Below are 11521 nucleotides of genomic sequence, written 5' to 3'. Positions count from 1 at the left end.
GATGGGCCCCACCCGGGTGAAAATCAGGGGGGCCAGAGAGATTATTAGGAAAGGGCCTGTAAAACTCCTGTAAGAGACCCGTACGTTTAGCATTTTTGTAGTTGAAGCACCGGCAATTCTAATCGATCCCCTATCCCGTTGTAAGGGAAAATAAATTCGATTTTCCTTGAGGTAAATACATCAGGAGTCATAGAACTTGCACGTCACGATCAGTTTGGTGCACAAACTTGTAAAATACGTGTTTTTAGTCATCAAACTTACACAAACGTTCATATACGGTCACATTCTATGTACGCAGACGTATCCGTGGCCTATGTGGCATGCCAGCATGGCCAGGGCCCACTATAAGCCCGCGACGCATGGTAGATTTGCAGGCTTTTTCTTTATTTACGTATTATGCACCTATTTTTTAACTTCTTAAGCCCCTAAAATAAAATGATTTTTTATTTACGTATAAAGCCCCTAAAATAAAATGGAAAAATAAGGGATGGTTCGGTTACGAACTAGGGACGTGCCCCTACTAGGCTCGGGTTAACAACCATCAAACCGATGATCATTCATGTCTAGGTAGCACAAATAATTTTTATATCATATAAACACGGCCAAAAAATCAATTTTACAAGAAATGTAACCCCAAAAAAGGGAGCACCGTGGCTCGACTATGTGACCTCGTGGTCAATGTTAACTAAGATTACCACTGGATTTCAAAAACACAACATATCCAAATGGGATAAATATTTTTCATGTTGTTATTCCTTCTTGTTCTATGTAAGAAAAAAAATTATATTCTTGTGTTTGTGATATTTAATAAATGTCTATGTGTTACAAAAAAAGGTGTGTGACATTTAAAAAAATGTTTAAACATTGTAAACCACATTTGTGTAAATTAAAATGATACGTTGCATTTCAAAAATGTTCATGCATTCCAAAAAAACTGGTCATGACATTTTGTAAATGCCTATACAATGTATAAAACTGTTTGTGTAGCTTGAAAATGTTTCGTACCATCCAAAAATGTTAAAAACATAGTTGATTTTTTTTTTCAAAACTTGTATTTGAAAAAAATGTTAATCATATGTTTAAAAAGTATTAAGCATATACTTTTTAAATACTCATAACATAGATGTATACTGGAGTATTTAAAACATCAAAACATATGTGCATCATATGGAGTATATGTTTCAATACACATAAGTTTCAAAACTTGTATTTGAAAAAATGCTAATCTGGACGTGCTGTGTTGATTATCATTTTTTCAAATACAAGTTTTTGAAACTTTTTAAAATGTCACATACCTTTTTTTAACACATAAATATTTTTTAAATGTCACAAGCACAAAAATATAAATTGTTTTCTTACATCTGGACGTGTTGTGTTGTCGGTGGTAATCTTAGTTAACCTTGACCACAAGGTCACATGGTCGAGCCACGGTGCTCATTTTTCCGTGTTACATTTCTTGTAAAATTTATTTTCAGTCAATGTTTATATGATACAAAAATTAGTCGTGCTATATAGACATGAATGATCAGTAATCTGGTGGTTGTCCATGTGAGACTATTAGGGCACGTTGCAGCTTCAAAACCCCATATCGCTTGTTTTCTCATTTTATTTTTAGGGGCTTAATACGAAAATAAAAAAAGTCAAAGGCTTCTCTGCAGATCTAGATGCTACAGCGGATGACAGTGGGCCCTGGCCACACTGGAATGCCACATAGGCCATGGATACGTCCGTGTATATGAAATGTGACCGTATATGAACGCTCGTGCAAGTTTGATGACAAGAAACACCTATTTTACAAGTTTGTGGACCAAATTGACCATCGCGTGCAAGTTTTATGACTTCGGGTATATTTACCTCATTTTCCTTTCTTACACCGCACCTAGTCGTTTTTCCTTTTTTACGCCTACCAAAATCCCTAAATATACTCAGTCTGACGGCGGCCGGGGATAAATTATCTTCACACAAAGGTCTTCTTGTGGTCGGCTGGCAACTCGCCTGAAGCTCCCTTGTCGATGGCGGCGACCTCATAGACGAAGAACTTGACCTAACGGCCACCCCGCGTTGCACCCCATACTGGAGAGGTGCACCTTATAGATGTCGCTGCGCATCCTGTACTTGTGGATGATCAGTCGGTGAAGAATGGGATGGGCACGAAGAGGCTGCAGTTGACGACGAGGAAGTCAATGGCGTCGGGGCTGATGCTCGTCTGGGCAAGTAGGTCGTCAATGGCAGAGAAGATGACGAGCTCCACGTCCTCGTGCGAGGCCTCCAAGTTTTGGTATGGCAGGATGAAGTGGTGCGCCGGGGACAGGCACGTCTCCTTCCCAAGCCCGGATCGCTCCAGCAGCCGCGTCATGAAACGGATGATGCGCTTGTCAATCGAGGCCCCCTCAATGAAGGTGACAAGCTTGGCGTGCTTGAGGAATGTGCCGAAGGGGACGCGGTGGCTGGGCTTGGTGCGGAAGCAGGCGTAGTCGACAAGGTACACGAAGCGCGGCCGCATCTTGAGGTATAGAACTACAACGGCGGCCGGCAGGAACGCGGCCAGAAAGATGTGCATGGGCGATGACCGAGGGAGATGGCCTAGGGCTTCTATGGGTCACCAGCGTCATAGACACGCATGACGATGTTCGACGAAGTGCATAAACAAAAAAAAATAACTTTACTCCGTTATATATTGATGATCTGCTAGATCCGGCCAAATCTTAGGCCCTGTTTGGAATGTCGTTTCTACTTTGAATACGCTTGTAAAAGTTACAGGCCACCATCCGTCGTTTTCATTTCCCCCTGCAAATCGCTCCTGGCCGGTAAGATACACCCGTAAGAAAAATACACTTGTATATGTTTACACCGATTCCAAGCGCGGCCTTAGGCCCTGTTTGGAATGTCGTTTCTACTTTGAATACGCTTGTAAAAGTTACAGGCCACCATCCGTCGTTTTCATTTCCCCCTGCAAATCGCTCCTGGCCGGTAAGATACACCCGTAAGAAAAATACACTTGTATATGTTTACACCGATTCCAAGCGCGGCCTTAAGTGGAGTAAAAATACTCTGCTAAGGTTTTACTCTGCCAGATCCTCCTTATTTTTTAGGGGTCGGTTAGAGTTGCCCTAAAACCCCAATCCAGCATTGGAACGTAGCAGAAGAGAACATTGCACTGAACGTAGCAGAAGAGAGAACAAGAAGAGCTGTACTGCATTTGATCAATGGAAGGAACAAGATTAGAGAGTATGCAAGCGGGCACTCACACCACGTTCCACGCTACTACCACGACTCTTAATAGACCAACGCAAACATACGAACCCACTCGGCCGGACCGCATGCGATGCCACGACGACGACGACGACGACGCTCAGTTGGACCGCATTTTGTTGAGCTGGTTCAGCGCCGGCTGCAGGATGTTGTACAGCACCCACCCGAGCGCGGGCGCCACCACGAAGAGCAGCAGCAGGCCCCGGTTGTCGTCGGCGGGCACTACCGCCGCCAGTGCGGCGAGCTCCTGCACGGCGGCGGAGGCCGGCTCCGGCACGGCGGCCAGGCCCGCGGCCGCGGCGGCGCCGATGCCGAGCCCGGCGACGAGCGCCTTCTCGGACCGCATCTTGTTGAGCTGGTTCAGCGCCGGCTGGAGGATGTTGTAGAGCACCCACCCGAGCGCGGGCGCCACCACGAAGAGCAGCAGCAGGCCCCGGTTGTCGTCCGCGGGCGCCGCCGCCGCCACGTCCGCGATCCGCTGCGACGCCATCGCCGCGTCCGACGAGGCCAGCGAGGTGAAGAAGGCGCTCGCCATGGCCGCGGCCGCCGGCGACACGGCCAGGGCCCCCTTCTTGGCCGCGTTCTTCTGCAGGCTGCGCAGCGAGATGCTCGGGGACGCCACCTTGGTGCTGGACGACGGTGACGACGAAGGCGCCGACCTGGCCGTGATCTTGGCGGGCTTGAGCATGGTCATCGTGGCTATGGTCGCCATTGACGCCTAGCTCCCTGGTTGCTCGCTACCCTCTCTCCCTCGCAAGAAAGAAGAAGCTCTCACGCTGGCAAAAAGGTGGATGGAGGGGTGGTGTGAGGTGCGAGGGTGTGTAATGCAATGCCCTCCCCCTGCGTTTCTAGAAGGAACGATGTGGCTAGCTTATCTTGTGCGGCGAGTGTGCGATCGAGGTTTGAAAGCTTATCTCGCGGCCTGCAACTTGCAATGCCATTGGCTGTGGGAGCAACGACGTGGGGACCACACGATTTACATGGAGACTTTGATGATGAGAGGAAGTAGGGTAGAGCGGTGAAATGAGTCGGAAAATTGAGATATCTCGCGGTAGGAATATAAGCGTACTCTAGAATGCCCTATGGTACCGAACGACAAGATCGTATTCGTCTCAAGAAAAGGCAAGATCGGAGATCATCTGGATTGAAACGTCGCTAGGTATTTACGGCAATTTCATTTAAACATCGCTAGGTGTTCACGGTAATGACGTTCATCTTCGTGCTCCGCAGCTTGACCGCTTTCGTCTTGGTCTACGCCCACAATAAGGCCAACTTCACCACGCGACCTCAAACAGATGTTCGTTTTGTCCGGATTCTGTCCGTTTGGGTAGGGTAATGGGGTCGTGCCCGGGCGTGTCCTGGGATGCGGTGGCCGTGCGCCCAGCGCACGGACGCATCCGTTTGCCCCATCCTGTCCGCGTCTAAATAAAAAAATACGTTTGAAAGCCAAGCCCTAGTTCATCAGGCCAGCGGCCTACACGTCCATCGCCGGCATCAGCCAACCTCCAAAATGAATAGTTGTCCACGCCGACAACACAGCCTTTGTCGGGCCGCCTCCTTCATGTTGATCTTCCTCCTCTTGGCCGCCTCCTCCATCTCAAACTTCTTCCTTTGAAGGTCTAGGTATTGCTTCATTTGCTCGTCCTTGCTTTGCCGCTTCTTCTCGTCTCACATCCTTTTAAGATATTATGCCATGCAAAGTGTCATGCAATGCCATGGCGCGAACAAACCGACGTCCGGTGACCCCGAGAAACGGGTCTAGCCGTCGTGCCTTGGCGGAGGAAAGACGGCCGACATGGGCGTGGTCCGCGACTGGTAGTGCGGAGGCCGGGCGACCGACGAGCCTGTGCTCGTTGAGCCGACGGCCACTGCAGAGAAAACGGCGGGACGGCCCATGCCAAGCATGAGGAGCGCGTGCGCTTTGTTGACGATGTCCTCCTTCTCGTCGACCGCGGCTTTATGCCGCGCGGCCTCCATCGCATCGTGCTGGGCGGCGAACTTGGCCGCGGCGACATTGACCTTGGCGACCGCTCTCCGTTCCCTCCTCTTCGCCGATTCGGCGTCCAACTTGGCGATCTCCTCCGGCGCGCACTCCGACTGCGGCTTCCTTGACGCCTTGGCCGCCTTCTTCTTCACCTTTCCGGATGGATCGACGGCCAGGCCGCCGAAATTCGGCCGGATGTCGGCCATGGACGGGGGAGGGAGAGGGGTGGCGGGAGGGACGTGTGAGGGTTTGGTGGGAATAGCGCCAAATGGGCGGACGGGGGGTTTTGCTTTGTGCCATTGATAGGCGGGCCAGGCAAGGATAAGCGCGCGCGTCCAACCCGTCCGCGCACTGTCCGTTTCACCCCAAAACCGACGCAAACTTAAACCGGGGATGAGTCGAAAGCGGACACAAAACGGATAAAAGTCCATTTGCGCCCGCGCGCTGGGCCGTCTGGTTTATCCGTTTTACCCTAAACGGACAGGAAAAAAATAGGGTCGCGCGGTGGAGTTGGCCTAAGCCCCGGCCACCGTTTTCCTCCTTGCCTTTGTATTGGTAGGCAACGAGAGTGGTGAGCGATGGGAAGCTGCGCTAAGCTGTGCCGACGTGGTAAACTCGGTAGCACTGTAAGCGTTTATGTTCCTCAGACGAAGGAAGTAGACAACACATACTCAAAAGTTTATGAATTACTTGAAGCATGGACATGCATCAAAAGATGATCAACGATGAACCACCAAACTAGATACAGCACGAAAAGAATAAAATCTGGTAGCAATTATTCACTCCCTACACGGAATCGTCAAGCGGGGAATATCCTGCGTTTCCACCCATTATTCGTCACCACGGAGCCAAAACAAACCAAATGACAGCTGATTACAACTTTCGACATCTCCACGGGGTAGTAGACCTCACTCAGGCTCCGAGCTGCAGCTTCTTTATTGTGTCGATCTGCTTCGCCGGGTTGAGCCCCTTGGGGCAGGCATGCGTGCAGTTCTTGATGGTGTGGCAGCGGTACAGCTTGAACTCGTCGTTGATGGAGTCGAGGCGCTCCTTTGTGAACTCATCACGGCTGTCTTGGATCCACCTGGAAGGACGAATGTGTTTACGGCACACGCCAAAGAAGCATGTCATATCTCTCAGACTCTACAGGCGTAAGCCCAATCCAAAGGGCTGAAGACATTTGAAACACTTGCAGATATGTGAAATGAGATGCTTGTACAAGTGACAAACGACTAAAACCTCTGATTCTGTTTCCAGTTTCTTCTGACTAAGGGGAGTTGCAATTATTAGTCAAAAGATATTCAAATTTTCATGTGCCTTATATCAGATCATGTTTTAAATTATATGTTATGACAGGAGCATGGTGACAAATATGATAAATCAGAGGATCAGATATGCAATCTCAGTGAAAACATGAAGTAAAGCCAGATCAGATAAATACTGAATCAAACAGCCAGCTTGTAGAAACCTTAAACAACAGAATCTTTAGCTTCATAAATGCTGAATAGCATAAAAAACAGTACATTACACTGCTTCAACTAAATAAAGAGAGAACCATGCCGTTTGTTGGCAAAAAAAGCTTGACAGATAGTTTCAGGAATCAAACACTGAAAGAGGGCAACCTTATTTTGCTGGACTACTGAAGAGCTAGTTCTTTCTTCTACCCAGCTGTTAACATCTACCAAGACGCTTTCTTAACACCCATCAGTTCACCCTTGTTTGCCAAGGTGCGGAACACGATACGAGACATGCGGAATTTCTGGTAGACACCACGAGAGCGGCCCGTGAAAATACAGCGGTTTCTAAGACGTGTCATGTTACTATTTCTTGGCAGCTTGGACAACTTATAGCGAAACTTATCCCGCATATCTGATGGAAGTTCAGGGTCCCTACAGACAGCCTTATAAAGCTTTCCTCTCAGCTCATATTTTGCTGCAAGAATTCTACGTTTGTGATCCCGCAAGTTTCTCTTCTCTGAGACTGAGACCCCATGGTATCCTCGAGCTTGGACGTGCATGAACATGCTGGGTTTTGGTTTCATTACCGCCCCCCACAGCGGAAGCATGCTGGGTTTCGGTTTCATTAGCGTCCCCCACAGCGGAAGCCTAAAAAGGGTGAACGGGTGAACGTGTCATGGACTTAACAACATCCTAAAGCTTACAGCAAAAGGCATTAAATATATTAGACAATTATCATTTTAATCTTGGTAGAACATAACCATAATTTTCTGGTAAAGGGAAACTAGCATGCTCTATACTGAAAGAGAGGCCACCACAAATAAAAGTAACTTCAAAATCAAGGCCTCGTCAAGAATCAGACTACTTGGGGGGAGGGCTTCCAATGTCATCAAGAATCAGGTAAGGAAAAAGACTCACGACGTCATGAAGAAGCAGACTACTAAAACTACAAACTCATGATTATTTCCAGCAGTGGCATCAACTTCCAGTTCAATCAGCCAAAGACCAGATAAAAAGGAATACAAACAGTCACTCATGCCTTAAAATGTATCAGTCATTCTTTAACCAAACTGAAATTTCACACTATCCACCAAATGATCATCTACACCGCTTCACAGGGGGGCTAGCAAAAATGTAACAGATTATCATTACATAAATGGACCTAAAAATATAAACAATCACTGATACCTTAATATGTATAGGCGATCTTCAACCAAACGGGAATTTCACACTATCCAACAAACGATCATCTACACCACTTTGCCAGGGAGCTAGCAAAGAAGTAACAGATGATCATTGCATAAACGTACCAAATAATTCAGCGCCACATCAGACCAGCGAACCATTCTCCTAGATAAAACGCACTTAGTTTCTCACCAAACTACCTAAGCGAGATAGAACCACCCTACGCATCATCTCATAACCATTTCACAGCAAGCACAGCATGACACACCAACAGATCAAGCATAGATCCAAAACACAGACGCAACATACTCAAGCATATCATCACAATTCACAATATCAAGAGCTTATGAGGGAGGTGCAGGTATACCTGTTGGCATGGAGCAGTGCGGCAGGGCCGAGATACTCCTCTGGGTTCCACCAGTAGGACGGGCAGGATGTGGAGCAGCAGGCGCAGAGGATGCACTCGTACATGCCATCAAGCTTGGCGCGGTCGGCCTTGGACTGGTAGATCTCCTTCCCACCGGCCGACGGCGGGTCCTTGCGCTTGAGCCACGGCTCCACGCTCTTGTACTGGTTGTAGAAGTTGGTCATGTCGACGACGAGGTCCTTGACGACGAACATGTGGGGGAGCGGCGAGATCGTGGAGGCCCCGGCCGCCTCCGAGGAGATCTTGGTGAGGCAGGCCAGCCCGTTGTCGCCGTCGATGTTCATGGCGCAGCTGCCGCAGATGCCCTCACGGCAGCTCCGGCGGAAGGTGAGGGATGGGTCCTGCTCGTTCTTGATCTTGAGGAGCGCGTCGAGCACCATGGGGCCGCAGTCGGAGAGGTCCACCTTGTAGTCCTTGAGGTGGGGCTTGGTCGACGGGGAGTCGGGGTCCCAGCGGTAGATCGAGAAGGTCTTGGTGCTGGCGGGCTTCGACGAGGGCGGCGGCGGCGCGGGGGATGAGGAGTGGGGCTTGGAGGCGACGAGGCGGGAGGAGAGGGCCGGCGAAAGGAGGGCGCGCGCCGCCGGCGAGCGGCGGAGGAGGGCGGCGGCGGCCATCGATTTGGGGTTTCGCGTTTCTCTCTCTCTCTCTCTCTCTACTTTTTCTCCTTTATTTTTGGGAGGTTGGAGAGGGGAAGGAGGCGCGTGGTGGGCTTAGGCCCAGCTGGGTATATATATGCTCGGGCGTTGATGGGTGAATGACATGTGGGGTCAAGATGGAGGTAAAGGAATGGCGGTTCTAGGGTTGGGGTGGGTTACTGACAGGTGGGGCTCCTGAAAGCTTGGGTTGGGCCTTCTTGTGGATGGGAGGGTGGAGATGTGGACAAGCTCTGGGCCGTTTGCAAGATGACAAAGGAAAGTTGGCTAGGGAAAATGACTTCATCGTAGCGCCAAGCTTTATGGGATTTGTATAGCTTTTTCCTCCTCTCGTTTTTCAGGTCTTCTATTTAAGTTTTGACGCTGTTGTCCGTCCTCGTGTGAGAATTCGAGAATGGTCTAGGATTTGTCTAAAGCCAGCCTACGTAAAGTTTGTCCAACTATATGAAAAAAAAACATTCACAATACGAAAATCAATATGCCCAAATTGGCCCAAAATCATTTGAGCTTCCTAGGCTTGCTCGCCCAAGTCCCCAAACTCTAATGTAGACTTTTGCCGCTGGGGACTATATCACGCTTATAACAAGATATATGTCGATGTCGCCTGAAATCTAACCCCCCGCGTTTAGCCATTGGAACGACCCAGTTTTGTCTGCATTTTTTCCATTCGATCTGGTCTCGATCGAGACACTCACGTTGGCACCGCTTTCTTTGATTTTTTTTTCTCATTTTTCTATTCTTACTTCCGTATTCTTTTATTTCATCAACCGTTTTTTTTCATTTTTATTTGTTTTCAACCGATTTCCTTCATTTATTTCTCGGTTTTCATGGGTTTCTCTTTTTTCCATCTATTTTTTGTTTCTTTTCTAGGTTTTTTCTGGATTTTTGTTTTCTTTTTTTATTTTTCTTTCGTGTGCCTGTTTTTCTTCTATTTGTTGTTTTTTATTTTCTTTCTCATTTCCTTCATTTTTTGGGTTTATTGTTTCTTTCCTGGTTTCCAACGCATTTCAGCAGTTTTTTTTGTTTCTCTGTATTTATGTGTAGGTTCTCATTGTCTTTCATTCTTTTTGCACTTGTTTCTTTGTTCTCTTTTTCGTTTCTTTTTTCTTTAGTTTTTTAGTTTCCTTTTTTGGTTTCATAGTTTTTTGTTATTCTTGGTTTTTCTTTTGGTTTTCAGCCTACATTTTTAGATATCAATAACATTTTTCTAATACATGATTAACATTTTAAAGATGCATGTTCCATAATTTTTAATACATTGTCAAAAATATTCTATAGTTTTTTTTAATATTTTCAAATGCTTCATTACCATTTTTTAAATACAAAACAAACATGTTCAAAATATATGGTCAAAAAAAACTTCTATACACATTTTGACATTTTCAATGCTTGATTAACATTATTCAAAACACAAGATTAAGATTTCTTCATTACATGGTCAACATTTTCTCTATAGACATTTTAAAAAATGCAAATGCTTGATTGAAAAAATCTAAATACATGTTTAATTTATTTAAATGCGTTTTTAGTAATTTCTAAACACATGATCAACTTTTTTCCCATATTTTATATTTTTTATATACATGCTGAACATTTTCTTCATGCACATTTAACATTTTCAAGTGCTTGGTTAATATATTTTTATTGCATGGTCAACATTGTTTTGTATACACATCTTTTGTTTTTTTCAAATGCTTGATTAATAATTTTCAAATAGAAGATTTTTTATTAATATATGATCAATTTTTTTCTATGCACATTTTCAAAAGCTTGATTAACATATTTCAAATACAAGTTTGATAATTTTTTAATACATGACCAACATTTAATATACATATTTAATATTTTTAAAATACTAGATTAACTGTTTCAGATATTATTTAACATGTTTTCCATATGCTTGATTAAGAATTTTTTAAATAGATGATCAACTTTTATCACACAAACTGTATATTTTTTGTATACATTTTTCGTGTACATGAGATACATTTTCTTTATACACATTTAGCATTTTCAAATGCTTGCTTAACATTTTTTCAAATGTCTTATGTTGAGTGTTTTTTGTAATATATTTATTTAGAATATTGGAAGCATAAACAAAAGAAAAAAAGAAAGAAAAATGAAAACATAAAACATGAAAAATAGGTTGTGGCCTCCCACGGGCCTGGGCCGGCCCATTAAGTGAGGCGTGTGATGCGAGAGCATGGTAGGTCTCGCTATAAGAGAGATATAATGCCGCCCGACTTTCTCATAGACTAGTTACCCTTACCTAAAAAGGATCCACTGGTGTTCGTCATCGTCTTTATCTCTTTTTCGGGGAAAAACCTTCTAACACGCAATGGCATGTGTCGTTTAAGCATCCAACAGGTACTGATACGGGCGTGGCATCACCAATTGTTGACGCTACTGAAGCTGAGACAGTTAAGAAATCAAGTGATGGAAAAGTTGTTGAAAAGAGAACATGTACATGACAAGGTGGAGCCAAATTTCCGCACGCCTCCATACTAGCGTGGTTGGCACGATGAACATGCATGAGAATTTTTTAGACCATTGTAATAAGGTT

At 45.8% G+C, this 11521-nt stretch overlaps 2 protein-coding genes across 3 annotated transcripts; both read right to left on the bottom strand.

Annotated features, from left to right (window-relative positions):
- Positions 1-3176: 3176 nt before the first annotated feature.
- LOC123147504 (photosystem II core complex proteins psbY, chloroplastic) lies at positions 3177-4112 on the bottom strand. The gene has a single exon (XM_044566776.1). It carries the CDS (start codon positions 3962-3964, stop codon positions 3353-3355), a length of 612 nt encoding a protein of 203 aa, XP_044422711.1. The 5' UTR covers positions 3965-4112; the 3' UTR covers positions 3177-3352.
- A 1792-nt stretch (positions 4113-5904) lies between these two features.
- LOC123147503 (succinate dehydrogenase [ubiquinone] iron-sulfur subunit 1, mitochondrial) lies at positions 5905-9028 on the bottom strand. 2 transcript variants are annotated; one of them, XM_044566775.1, is made up of 2 exons: positions 8246-9026; positions 5905-6320 (listed from the first exon to the last, which is right to left on the bottom strand). In XM_044566775.1, the coding sequence occupies exons 1-2, from the start codon at positions 8917-8919 to the stop codon at positions 6149-6151; spliced, it is 846 nt and encodes a 281-aa protein (XP_044422710.1). In that variant the 5' UTR covers positions 8920-9026; the 3' UTR covers positions 5905-6148. The 2 variants fall into 2 exon arrangements, with proteins under 2 accessions (XP_044422710.1, XP_044422709.1); XM_044566774.1 differs by lacking the exon at positions 5905-6320 and adding an exon at positions 6698-7341 and having other exon boundaries at positions 8246-9028.
- Positions 9029-11521: the final 2493 nt, after the last annotated feature.

This window comes from Triticum aestivum, chromosome 7A (assembly GCF_018294505.1).
Source record: "Triticum aestivum cultivar Chinese Spring chromosome 7A, IWGSC CS RefSeq v2.1, whole genome shotgun sequence".
Taxonomy (NCBI): Eukaryota; Viridiplantae; Streptophyta; class Magnoliopsida; order Poales; family Poaceae; genus Triticum; species Triticum aestivum.
The sequence above is the reverse complement of the archived record's forward strand: the minus strand, read 5'-3'. Positions and strand labels throughout refer to the sequence as shown.